At 41.8% G+C, this 13,950-nt stretch overlaps 1 protein-coding gene across 2 annotated transcripts in view; it reads left to right on the forward strand.

Moving 5' to 3' along the window:
* Positions 1-611: 611 nt before the first annotated feature.
* Positions 612-13,950, forward strand: part of EXT2 (exostosin glycosyltransferase 2) — a 74,002-nt gene continuing 60,663 nt past the window's right edge. Inside the window, exons 1-5 of one of the 2 annotated variants that reach the window (XM_066321059.1) lie at positions 612-685; positions 2,529-3,088; positions 3,262-3,351; positions 7,949-8,065; positions 11,459-11,654. In XM_066321059.1, coding sequence (XP_066177156.1) covers positions 2,553-3,088; positions 3,262-3,351; positions 7,949-8,065; positions 11,459-11,654 — 939 coding nt within the window. In that variant the 5' untranslated portion in view covers positions 612-685; positions 2,529-2,552. Of the gene's footprint in view, positions 686-1,255; positions 1,364-2,528; positions 3,089-3,261; positions 3,352-7,948; positions 8,066-11,458; positions 11,655-13,950 lie in introns of those variants that run through there. The other variant, XM_066321060.1, reaches the window with a different exon arrangement.

Consider the following 13,950-nt stretch of genomic DNA (forward strand, 5'->3'; position numbering starts at 1 on the left):
ATGATCTTACCTACTTGAGTGTCTTGAGTGTTTTTTCTTTGGTTTGTTTGTTTTTGTTTTTAGCTTTTATTTGGCCTATAGACCAAGTCAGCGTCCATTTTTGGGAATGAAACCAACGTCTCTGATTCTCTCATGGCTGGAGTTTTGTGTAGCAGATTTGTTCATCTCCTGTTAGAAGGCGATACTTCCAGTTACTTTTGTGAAGGGTTTGGGGAAGGTGTAGATTTGGGATATTTCCTTCCTGAAGTAGTGCGATCCAGCAGAAAGCGACATATGACCCAGACAGAGGTCCTCGGTCAATGAGACAGCCCAATACGGGTTTGGAAAGGCACACAGGAGACTGGAGGAAAGCGAGCCAAGAATGCAAATGTGTTTGGCACCAGGGTGTCGGCGGTTCCTGGGCACAGTTTTGCACTGGCAGATGAAGGCTGTGCCCGTGCCCGTGCCCGTGCCCGTGCCCGTGCCCGTGCCCGTGCCCGTGCCCGTGCCCGTGCCCGTGCCCGTGCCCGTGGGAGCAGCTCCCGGCCCCGCTGCACGCCCGCCCTCCGGCCGCGGGGGGGCGCTGCCGGCGGCCGCGCCTGCGCACCGGCCGGGCGGGGCCGGGGGCGGCGGTGCGGGCGGGCCCCGCACGGAGCGGCCGGGGCGGGCGGGGCGCGGCCGGGCGGCCCCGGGACTGCGGGCAGAGGTGAGTGCGGCGGCGGGTGCTGCCCGCCCGGTCCCGGAGGGTGGGCGGGAGAGCGGGAGCCGCGGCGGGGCGGCGGCCCGAGTCCTGCCGGCCGGGTTCCGGGCTGCCGCGGGCCCGCCCGCACGCCGCGTTGCTCGGAAGGCGTCCGTCCCGTCCCGTCCCTCGGCCCTTGCGCCCCTAATGGTGTTGCCGCCTCTCTGTCCGCTGCGTCTTGCTCCCGTTACTTCCATTAGTCCAAGTGCGAGTGCTCCTTGTCCCGTGCTTGCAGTTGCCCAAGTGAATTGTGTGCGGTGTAAGAGAGACGTCTCCGTGGATGGAGAGGGGCGTTTCATTGAGGGTTCTTCCAGCCGGGCTCGTCAGGACAGATTTGCCGAGCTACTGAAATGCTCGCTGCAGAGTGCAACCGGTGTCATCACACAGCTGGTTCTGGTGCTATGGCAGGAAGGAGGAATAAAAGACGTGGTTAACAGAGCAAAACATATGGGAAGTTTTCAGTTGTAAAGCTGATAGTAATGTAGCATTCTGGCTTCTATCCTGATAACAGCATGACATGTATTGCCTTGTACAGGACCTTTTAGAAGCTTCCTCCAGAATCAGATTGTGGGCCTAAAGTGATGAGAAGAGCCGTTAAAAGTGGAGTGTTTATTAGCATCTGAGATTATTTTAGTGCTACTGTGTGTAAGTACAGTCAAGTCATGCATTAGCCACCTCATCCCAGTCTTTTGTTAAGAACACAAAATAAACATAATTCAATTTGTTACACCATTTGATTAATAATGAAATTAATGCTTCTTTCATTCATTGGTATTTCTTTTCTTCATTATTGTTGTCTGCTGGACAGTTGATATGTCAGACTTTCTTTCTAGCTCACAAAGGAAGAAAACATCACATTCTTCCAAAAGGAAAGCATATAATTATACTGTTCACATTCTTTTTCTGGAAAATGTGCTTTCTACTCTTAAAAGGCTCTCATTATGGAGAGTTCAGGTTGAATTTATTTGTTATGTAAGTTTTAGTTGAAAACCTAAGCGTGTTGTTGCTTGCCAGTTTTTCAGTCTCTAGTTAGTGTTAATTGTCTTTTGCAGCAACCACAATTCTGTGTGTAGGAGCTTGTAAGAATTATCAAAGATGACAGTAGTTTGTGATACTTTATAGATTTTTATTTCAACTGTAGTTCAGATTATAGTGAACTGTCTTAATGCTTTTTTCAACGTGACTGCAATGGCAGCTTATAGAACACTTTTATGCCCCACAACGCACGTTGACAAAGATGACAAATTAATTAGTTTTTCTTGCTAGAAGTAGTTTACCATCATTCTAATCAGGTATGGTGAGGCTCCTATGAAACTCAGTTTGGAAATACCTCTACCTTAGAAACAGTATCATGGTCCTAAGTTTTGTGGGACGCTGTTATAAGGCCTTTGCTGGTATCTGGGTTGTTTCTCTCCTGTAGATAAGCATTTTGGTTTTTTTTATTAGCATTCCCTCTGAGTACACTTTTTTGTAGGTGCAGTGGGACTTATGAGGCCTCACCACTTCTGCAGTGTCTGGGATTTCCCGTCCCTCTCTCTGCCCGAGCTGTGCCTTTTTCTGGCTTGTGGTTGTTGAGTGGCCCACATCATTTCATTCCAGCCAGGCCCAGCAGATCAGCCTCAGCTGGTGCTTGCCAAGTGGCAGTCCTGGCTGGCATAATGAGCCACTCCTGAGCATCTGAAGAAAGCCTACTGCAATCTGCTGAGGCAAAGACCCTTCCCTGAAAGCAGTAACCGCTTGTTTCCCTGCATTGTGGTAACTATGTATCTTTTCTAGAGTTCTTCCTAAATCCTCTCTCTCTATTTTGTAGCGACAAGAGATAATTAATTCCATTATGTGTGCCTCGGCCAAATATAACACCCGGGGTCCAGCCCTCATCCCAAGGATGAAAACCAAGCATCGCATCTATTACATCACTCTCTTTTCCATAGTTCTGCTTGGCCTAATTGCCACAGGAATGTTCCAGTTCTGGCCTCACTCCATTGAGTCATCCAGTGACTGGACCGTTGAAAAACGCAGCGTCCATGATGTGCCTGTGGTCAAGCTTCCTGCTGATAGCCCCATTCCTGAGCGGGGAGACCTCAGCTGCAGGATGCACACCTGCTTCGATGTCTACAGATGTGGCTTCAATCCCAAGAACAAAATCAAAGTGTACATCTATTCCCTGAAAAAGTATGTAGATGAGTATGGGACGTTGGTGAGCAACACCATTTCCAGGGAATACAATGAGCTGCTGACGGCCATCTCTGACAGCGAATTCTACACGGACGATGTCAACCGGGCCTGCCTGTTTGTGCCATCCATAGATGTCCTCAACCAGAACGCCCTCCGGATCAAAGAGACAGCTCAGGCTTTGGCACAGCTGTCCAGGTATGTGCTGAAACTTTGGCGTGTGAATGTAAAGAGCACAAAGTGAAAAAAAGTAAGGCTAATGCAGGATGGGAGAATGCACCAAGTTAATGCCAGCCATTAGGTTTTGACAGAACTCGTCTCTATGTAGCAAACACCTTCCTAATTGCAGTTTGTTTCTTCTTTTGCTGTAGGTGGGATCGAGGCACAAATCATTTGCTCTTCAATATGCTGCCTGGAGGGCCACCAGATTATAACACTGCCCTAGATGTTCCTAGAGATAGGTATGTGTTGTGCTGTGTGATGGAAAGATCTGGGTTTAAATGCCACTGGAGAAGCAACAAGCTCAGAAGGGCAATTGATAGCAAAGAATGTGCTCTTTAACCTTGACAAAGCTAGCCTATGCCTTGCTTGTCTCTCAAAAAAGGAAAGTAAAAACTTGTGTAGAAGAGGTGTTTACTTTTGAAATCTGATCGTTTAGCTCCATCCTTAATTTTATAAGGGATGTGACTGACAGTTTGCTTTTAACTCTTGGACTTGCTTTAAGGTTGGAGAATCTTGATCTAGTGTGTAACTGATTATTTACAGAATATCCCATTTGATGCAAATTAGAAATTCAAAGATGATTGTAGCAGCAGCTTTCTAGTAGAAGTCAGGTGCTTCGAGGGCATATTAAAGCAGCTGCTCTGCTTGACAAAACTATGCTGAATTTCAATAGTTTTTGTTATCTTAATAATTTGACTATATTGGTAATTGGACAAATGCTCTTAGTTATTCTCTGGCAAGCGTGCTTTAAAAATATTTGCCAGGGACATTAAAGGCATACATTCTGAGCTCAATTTTCACTTGCAGGATAGTTTAGTTTTGGAAGAGGAAAAGAGGTTGTAAGGCAAAGAAAACTGGAATAAGAGGAAGGTGATACTGTTACTGAAGATGTTTCTAACATGTCTGTGTGTGCTTAGTTCTGCTGAGTTAGGTCCATTGTAACCAGTGCTTTTATTGAAGGTCAAAGTTAACTTTCTTCTGCCAAATTAAAAAATCTTACCTAAGATACGGAATCTTTGCTAAGATGATTGTCTGTGAAGTGTATCTTGATTTCTTTGTAGCAAAAACAACTTAAAACATCCTCCAATACTGGAACAGATTTTTTTTTCTGCACATGTTTAAAGAGTAAATTGGCTCATTGTAATTACATCACTGTGAAGTAAGGCTTTAGTTTTTTCCTTCTCTGTATGAAACATGTATGTATGGGTTGGCCTGGAGAGGGCAGTCAAGCATCAGTCTCGTGTAAACAAGTCTGTTAATCTGTTAGTAAATACTTGCATTTGTTATCTTAGATTTTTACTTAAGGAGAGTTTTCATTTGACAACGGAATGGGCTGCATGTTTATAGATACATGAGTCTGTCAAAGAAGTGACTTTATTAGCTGAATGTAGGTATGCTGCAGAACTTTTTATTTTTACTTTTTAATCTCAGATCTCTGCTTACATTTGGCCTTGCATGCCTTGGCTTAGCAGGCAGGAAACCAATTATTTTGGTAGGTGTTTCTCCTAAGTATTTGTCATGCTAATGTGGAAAACTGAGTAATTCAAGTAAAAAACGAAAGTATTTTTTTGCATTCAGCTGTTGTAGTTTGCCAACCTGACTCCATCCACAGCTGTATGATCACAAGCTGTAATACATAAGACAGGCAATAACAGTGCTTGGGATGGAAAAGAAGTGAAATTTCCTTTTTGTAGGCAGTCAGAAGTTGGACTCTTTGATGTATAGAACCTATTCTACAGGTCAGAGGTGTGAAGACAAGGGGACTGTGAAAGAAGTTGGGAGTGTGGCCGTAGTCCTGGAGAGGCCTGAGTGATGCAGTATGAGCTTTCAGGATGATTTTGGAGACCTTAGGAGTTCTTAGTTAGGAACAAGCAACATGGGTGTGTTTTCTTGATTTGAGAATGTCTAAAGGTGTTAGCACTGGGTAGTTAACCAAGTGTGAAAGAGTTGTTTGTAGCATCACAGGGTGAGAAGCTGCTGGCCAAAATAAAGACATGCTGGCAGAGTTAGTTGGTTTTGAATGGCCTGTCTAAACTGTACCATGACAAATCCAGAAGGACTGCGTTTGTGGGAGTCTGTGGATCACTTGTGGAATACACAGGTAATATCTGTGAAGTTTGCACAGGGAGTATGGCTTGCCTTCTACAATCAACATGTCTGAGAGATCACACACAGTTGAACTGTAGTGGATTATGAGGTTTAGTAGACTTGTGTTCTATTAATTTGCTGCTGAATATTGATCCAGGTAAAGTAAGACCTTATACACAGGGGGGAGTTCAGTTATGTAATAATTTTACATCTGTAAAAGTTCTTGGCTAAGGTACTTCACTAAGGGGTTGTTTGTTTATTAAATCTTTAAATCTATTTTCCAAAGACAGTGTAAAAGTGTTTTATTCTATAATTTCAAATATGAAAATATGCCTTTTGGGCATAGAGGTTATATTGCTAGTATTAGCTGCCATAACGTATGTAATCTCCTGCCATAAAACTTAAAAGATAAGCTCTATATTATCTGTTAATAAGTGCTGTTGGATTTGGTACAATGATGAGGTTGAAAGGATTTCTTTTGCAAAGCTATTCTAGTGCTGTAGAATTGAATTTATGAACTAAGATACTTTTTATTTATTTCTGTTTCAGTCCGTGAATTGGGTTCAGTGACTTGTGAAATTTGGCAGAAAGCTGCTGCAGATGGCAGTTGGACAGAAACATTTAGAGTACAGGCCAGCTGGAGCCCTTCGTGGAGAGAAAGAAGGATCAATATTTGAAAAGTGGTGAAAAGTTGCTCAGGGACAGTCATTCCTTGCTGATCAGTACAATTTAAAGATTTTTTTGTCTTGAGTACATTAGGAGTTAATATTCCTACTCTCTTAATGCACTGTGCAATGAAAATCCAAGTGGAGTTACTTAACTGGGGTTGGTTCCCTGTGGGTTTATTTAGGTAAAAATCTGCATGACACACACCTGCTTTCTCAAGGCTGATGAGGTGCTGTCGTGTTTTCACTGGATCCTATTAAAACAATCTGGTTCTGGTTTCGCAATCTCAGGGGGGAGGGCTGCAAAAAAAGAGAAGGGCGATATAAAGTGCAAGAACAATAACACCCAAGCCAATTTTTTTCTCTCTCTTCTTGTAACTGAATTAATATGGATAGGACATAGAACAGGCAGCTTCAACAGTGAGACCTGGTCATAGCAGTGTTGTACATGTCACCAAAAGCAGGAGGATGGAGGACATTGGAAAGGAATTAGAAATTATTTGGGACATAATTTCTAAACTCAGCATGTACTTAATTTATCATCTGGTTCTCAAGTTGATTTTTGCTCCTATCATAGTTTGTGTTCTGAATAAAGAGTCACATTTATGGCAAAGTGTGATCTTGGTGTTTGAACACTCAACAGTTGTGCTGCAGGTCAGAGCAGGAAGTGAAGTATCTTGCAGGACATCTGATGGGGATTAGAACAGGCACAATGTGTTCATCCAGAGTGTCTTGTTCTGATGGGAAGAATCTTGGGTGATAATTCAGTATAATGATAATCTATTGTCTAACATTTATGGAAGACTGCTTCTCCAAACACCTTACCAAGGATTTCATTCAGTGGTATCTGAAAACAAGCATATTAGCTAATAGATTGTTGGTGCCTTTTCCAGTCTTGTGCTGACTTTTTGCTCCTGTGTTTGTTCTGATTACTGATGAGACCTGTGCCTGCTCTGATCTGAACTGTGACAATAAGGCTTTCTACTGTAATAATAGCTGCAATAATGGGTACAGCTCCTCAAGATCCTTTCTTTAGTGCCTTGTCTAGTAATGTATTTGTGTCCTGCTCCTTTCCACAGAGGAGACAGACTGGAATTGAGAATTGTGGTACCTTAAGCAGAACCAGTATCCGAGAATGACAATGGAAAAACTGTTGTCCTCTACTAGCATATTTCCAAGAGGTTTGATTTGTGATAGGAGATTGTAGCAAACCCTTTTCTTTCTGGAATTGTATATGATATACTGCTTTCTTCTATACACATTGTTCTCTCCTGTTTCTTAAAGCACTTCTGTGTGGCAAAAGGTTGTCCCATCTAGGAAATGGCACAATTGCAGCTCATCCTCTTGGAAGGTTGGATTGCATTTTAGTTTATCAGTCCTTGATTATTCCCATGCTCTCTAGTATATAGTGTCCCAAGCAACCTCTATTATTGGAACTTAGTGTCATGACATGCAGATTTCTTGTTCTCATGTTTTCAGTTTATAGAATTTTTGTGTAATGTAAAAATGAAATAAATTTCACAAGTGCGATAACTTCGAAAATGCAGTTGCAAATAACTTCTTTTTATTTTCCATCCTGAGAAGTCTAAAGTCACTGTAGGGTGCTAAAATACTGTTACTGTACTGTGATTTGTATCTGAAATATGGCTTGTCTTGAACATTTTGAAAGTTGTGCTATACCTAATTTTTAGTACAGGCATCAAGGAATACGTTAACTAGTATTAAAAATTCAGAATGTATTTCTTCAGATTAAAATTGTCTTAGGATATGTAAGCTTACAAATTGCAACCATGACAGCAATACATTAGATTTCCCTTTATTAATGCAAAAATGGTCCATTCCTCGGTGATCATACACAATTGTAAGCACTCTGTTGGTGACTAGATCCAATTTAGCAGTAAACCGAGATCACAAAAACTAAAGTCAACCTGAAACCAGCATGAAAACATGCCACGGACAAATGCTGAGGGAAAAGCTTAGCCCAGAGCATGTGTTTTCTTGTTCTGGTAATGACAATCAGTGAATTGCTGGAGTTTGAATGTTACACATTCTCAGTTTAAACTTACTTTTCTGTATTTTCCAGAGCTCTGTTGGCTGGTGGAGGCTTCTCCACTTGGACTTACCGGCAAGGCTACGATGTCAGTATTCCTGTTTACAGCCCATTGTCAGGAGAAGTAGATCTGCCAGAAAGAGGACCAGGGTAAAGTAATTCCCATGAATTGGGCAAAGTATATTCAATATTGTATTTTGTAATGATGATTATGAAATATAAATATGGCCGCTAACTTTATGGTGAGCTTGGTCAGTTTTGTAAGAGTTATTTTTAACAGCTCTTGCTATTAAAATATATATAAACAGCTTTTGATGCTGATGGTTCCAGTGCCAATGGTCTTGGTTCAATTGCCAACTGCTCCCTTGAATAGCTTTATACTTTTCTTATGTTGTGATGCCCAGAACTGTGCAGAGGATTCCAAGTGAGACAATCCCTTCCTTTGGCCAGCTGCCTGATGCACCCCAGGACAGGGTTGGCCCTCTTGGCTGCCAGGGCACAGCTGACTCACATTCAGCTTGCCATCAACCAGGACCCCCAGGTGTCTTTCCACAGGGCTGCTCTCCAACCTCTCATTTCCCAGTCTGTCCATACATCCAGGTTTGGCCTGTCCCAGGTACAGCCTGGCACTTGTCTTGGTTAAACTTCATACCGTTGGTGATTGCGCAGCCCTTTGATTTGTTGAGATCTCTCTGCAGATCTTCTCTGCCTTCAAGGGAGCCAGCAGCTCCTCACAATGTTTTACTGTTGGCAAACATACGTAGTATCCCTTCTAGTCCTGTATCCAAGTTGTTTATGAAAATGTGGAGGAAGAGCTCAGGGCTTAAGCTGGAGCCCTGAGGAGCCCCACTGTGACAGGTTGCCAGCCTGATGTAACACTCAACATTTGCACCTGACCTGTCATTTCGCTCATGAAAAAGAAGGATGAAAACTTTTATGTGTGATTATGGGAATACATACATCCGGAGCTTAGAATACTGATTTTATTTGTTTCTTTTTTTAAAGTAATAGAGTAAGACATAAACACAAACAACAGAACCCTCCCCTCCTTGAACCTTGTAGTTGGAAGTAAAGCAAGACAGTTGGGCGACAAAGTACTGATTTTCTCAGAGCATGTAATTAGCCATTGAAGTGAACTACCCTGGCAATGGTGACTTCTCTAATCCTTTCATGTCTTCAGAACAAGAGGAGGTAGAAGTCTGGAAGACATGCTTTAACAGGTTATGGGAGGCTGTTCTTTTTATATTTGGTAAATCTTCTAATTACACAGCTGAAAAAGTTTCACTGTAACAAGGTCTTAACTCTGCTATGGTTTAAAAGATGGGCAGACAGAGGCAATGAGCAGACAGATCATTGATCTCCGTCGTGAAGATCAAGTTTACAAATGTAGAAATTTTAGGTCCTTTTCTTCTTCCAGTGTTCTGTAGAGAATACAAATTTTCAAAATTGAAAACTGATTGAAATGGTGCAGCCTCTGTTGGACACAAACGTTATTGGTCTTTGGGTTCAGTTGTCCTTTCTGGTAAGGGCTCTTGCTCTTGGCTGCTCCAAGTATGATAATGCAGTCAATTAAAACCAACTTGTGCAGCAGTGGTTTACTTTGCTCACACCCTTGATGTCCCTGCTTGTGATGCCCCATGACCAGGCCAGCAATGCAGCCAGAGATCTGGTTGCATCCCAGTTGATTGTTTGGAGGTCTCAAGTGTTACTACATTTCGACACAGAATGAAAACACACTTTGTTTTTTCTGTTTGGAGAGGATGAATGTGATGATAGGCTCCAGCATGTCTAGAACCAGTTGTAAAGAGAGAAGCAGTTGTATTGTTCATGTCCATGTAGTCAGCTAAACTCTATTTCTGATTTTGAGTCGGATAAGAGAAATAGGTCTTGTGTTCAGTTAAGGTGTTGAAGATTTAGTTTCTCAAAACTGCATTTTTTTTTTAAAGCGTCTTGGGCAGCCTGGTGTCCGGAGTGCCATCCAGTGGCCAGTCAGCGTTACTAGTGAGACGGGCTCCCAGCCTCGACTGCTTTGTGCAGGAGGGGTGGGACGAGGACACGCCGTTCAGAATCCAGGCTTGCTTGGGAGAAACGTTTTCATCACACTCCGTTATTTCATTTCATAACACTGTTATTTCTTAGGAGGGAGATGGCGTGTACTTTCTTTTGTAGCAGTGTTTGATAAGCCAGATTTTGAGTGTCATAGAGTGACGACAGTTTCAAGGCAAAATTTAGTTTTAAACATATACACAAATAAACCTACTTTTTTTTAAGCTGGTTAAATGCATTTATTATCACTCATGTGAATCATTATTTCCTTTTTTAAAGGCCTGAACTGAGGGGGTTTGAATTACTTGCCTTTTTAATTGGATTGCTTAAAATCCACTTCTGCTGGTAGCAAGTTGGTAGCAGCTGGAGACTTGTGAGAAAGAATGTTTAAAAAAAATACTATGCATCTGTTAATTGGAGCAACTAAAGTGACCAGCGTGAAAATGAGTAGAAGAGGTGAGAAGAGCAGCAGGAGAGGTCTGACTTTATAAAGTGTGTGTGTTTGTGTGTTTTCAGAGCTGTAAATTAAAGATAGCATCACGTGGAGTAGAACTGGAATCCTAAGTACAAGCCTTGTACTTCCTGTGTTCTTTTGGCAGCATGAGGGCACTCACTCACTATGTGTGTTCCTTTCACTGGGGAGTGGTGGAGCAGTCTGACTTTAGCTGACATATTTTAAAAGGAAACCCAAATAGATGAGTATAACAATTATATGACATGCTAGTTTCCAGTATTAGTATAACTGTTTAAATCAGCAAGCACCTAATTTGATCTTGTATTCCTGTGTGGTTTACCTCCAGTGTTAATTACTTTAGTATTTAAAATGTTCAGGACATTTTAAATATTCGTGGTTTTGGAACATGGCAGGAGTTGAGAGTATATGGGATTATATACACCATGTAGACCTTCAACTTTTCCTTGGAAATGGTCCCTCTATATTGCCCCAAGGGACAAAACTGAATCACAGTTAAAAAAGATGAGCTTGTTCTATTGCTGCTGTCACCATATCAAGACTGAATAAACTAAATACTGAGTTGTCAGTTCAGCACCTTTTTTCAATTAAAATTCATGAGAACATATATGGGAGGAGAAACTAGAAGCACTCAGTGTCCTATCTACTTTGTTTTAGTACATAAACACCAAACAAAAGTACAAACAATGCTGGCATCAGTAGCAGGCTGATTTAAAATGCAGCTAAATAATGTTTATTTAAGTTTATAATAGAAGTTATAATGCAAGTACCTATTCTAATGTAATAAACACTCTTACTAAGTACAGATTTATTCAGAGTTGTAAATAATGTTGAGCCACTTACTATCCCAGACTTAATTATATTTCATCATTACCCTTTCCAGCCTTGTCTGAAAATATGGTCTTGGCAGCATGTCCAGATTTAGTTATCTTGCTCTGCTTTTCCAGGATGGAAGGAAATGGGTTCTTGAGCATCTTGGAAGTAAACTTGCAGTGCTGTCAGGTCACCTGGCTGTGTCTTTTCAGTCCTCGCAGGTATTTCATTCTGTCATCTCAGATGGCTCTGCACCCAGAATACCGCTTGGAGCTGGAAGCTCTTCAGGCTGAGAACGGGGAGTCAGTGCTGATCCTGGACAAATGCACAAACCTCTCCGATGGGGTCCCCGCTGTTCGCAAACGCTGCTACAAGAATCAAGTCTTTGATTATCCTCAAGTGCTTCAGGTAAGGCTGTATCTCCTGAAGACTTCTCTTTCGCAGGGCGTCTGTCTTAGCTGGAGTTCTGTTCCTGTTTAGCAGTGGTAGGGTACTTCCTTGTATTTAATTATTGTGCTGGATATGTTTTAAAACTGCATAATTTATTATGTTAGCTTGAGTATTGTATCCTAAATTCATCCAATTTTTAAGAGGGCCAAAAACTATGTACTCCAGCTTATATGCAGACTATGCTTATATGGGACTGGTGGTGGTGGCTTAGTAACACAAGACAGCGTCTTGTAAACTTAAAAAAACTACACAAAGATAGGCAGCAATGTGATGCTAAAATGGAGGAACAGGAGGAAAAACTTTTGGAGGCAGCTAAAGTTGCTCACTTCAGAATTGGAGAGGAGCATTGGAATGTACACCTTCCGAAACAGCTGGCAAAAGGGCTTTCAGCAGGCATGAATTTGGAGTTGATTTCTCAGATATGACAGTCTAGGCCTTGGTAGATGAAACTTGGAACTGAAGATGGCTTTGTCAATTTGATAAAAGGTTAAAATGAACTTTGAAGAGCTTATGCTCTTATATTTGGCCCAAAAAAAGAGTGTTACATTTAAGGAGAGTTAGTCAGATTACATTTTTTTATGCAGCTTAGTAGTTAAATTGTACAAAACTGTCTGTGTAGATATGACAGACTGAGCTAAGAGGCTTGTCAGCATGCAGCTATGAAAACATCTAGGTGAAATGTGTTTCATGGCCTTGGCCCAACTTCCAGAGGCCTTTTGATGTGTCAGGGAAGATAAAACTAGATAGTGTTCTCAGACCCCTGTGTCTCTTGGCAATTCACTAACAGAGGTGCTTTGGCATGCAGTGTGGTGAAGTGAGTTATGCCATAGGCCACTGTGCTCTGTCTGCGGCCACCAGCATATAATCTGTCTTTGAACTTCAGCAAATGATGGTAAAATAACAAACAAGCTGAGGAAAGGCAAAGTTTCCACCCCTCCTGTTATGTTTTGTAGGAAATATGTTTAAAATTCCATGTGGAGGAGGAGGAGAGGGAGGAAAGGGTCACTGTGAGTCCTAAACTTTGAGTAAAAAAAACTTGTTTGCTTTATTTCTTTAAATACAGACTGAATTGCTAAAGGATAGCAAGTCAGGGAATCTATATCTATATCTTGGTATATATGATTTTATAACTCAAAAGAGAGTTGGCACATGCCGAGATTGTTAAAATACTTTCCCCTGCATTTCCCTTTGGAATGTCTGGCTGATAACAGTGGTGATGTGAGGAGATGTATTTATAGTAACCTTTGTCTAGACAGGAAAAATGGTTATCTGGGCAGATGAGCATGTGTGTCCACATCTGGGCTTTTTTTTTTTTTTTTTTCTTTTTTTGTCTCTCCCAGACCTTACTAGTCTCTTCCACCTGCTGCTGTGTGATCTGTTGAGTCAATGGTTAAAATGTGTGTTCATTCTCTCAGCTCCTTCCATTCCCCACACCCTTCTTTTCCTTCTCTTCCTGCCTGCGAGTGGGGGAAGGGGAACTTGGATCACAGTTCATCCTTTCCAGCGCTGCCTTTACAGATGTCCTACTAGACAGACTCTTGGACTTCTGGGTTGTTAATGCTTCCTGTTTGCAGTCTTCTCTTGGATGAGATTTTCAAGGCTCTTGTACTCTATGGCTATGAACACAGGTCTTATGATTGCATCAGGAAACAAGAAAAGAGCCAGCAAAACCCCATGTATTTCCTAGTTCCATCTTGATGTTTTGCTGCCCTGCTGAGCCTTCTGGCTCCTTTTCTTCAGAAAAGAACAAAACTGGAACACAAACTGGAAAAATGTTTTCTTATCTATGGGAACCCCTGTATCAACTTTATAACTTTTCTTTCTTAAATTAGCAATAATACTGACTTGGGATTTTTCCCTCTTGTGTAACTGAACTCTATTAATTTTGTGATCTTGAATCTGTAGCAAGATTCCTTAGTGGCAGTGAGAACTAAAGTTCCTTAATTCAGGCTGAGTGCAGCATAGTCAAGAAGTCTTCTCTGCTGCAGGTTAAACTCATGGTATTGTGTCTTCTGGACATGAATAAATGGATTACACTCTTTTTTACGACAACTTTTTTTTACCTTTGAAGCTCCCTTCCTCCTGCCCTCATTCCTTCAGAATAAGTAGCATTGATAGAGTCAATCTTTCCTTGTAGATTATGCTTTTAAGGTAAGTAATCATCCTTTACCTACCACTGAAAGTGCTTTGCCCAAGGCTGAACCCGGCTCTGTTTGAGGTCTTTTGTTACTGTGAAGAGTAAGTGAATCCTTCA

Source organism: Sylvia atricapilla, chromosome 6, assembly GCF_009819655.1.
Source record: "Sylvia atricapilla isolate bSylAtr1 chromosome 6, bSylAtr1.pri, whole genome shotgun sequence".
In the NCBI taxonomy this organism is placed as follows: domain Eukaryota; kingdom Metazoa; phylum Chordata; class Aves; order Passeriformes; family Sylviidae; genus Sylvia; species Sylvia atricapilla.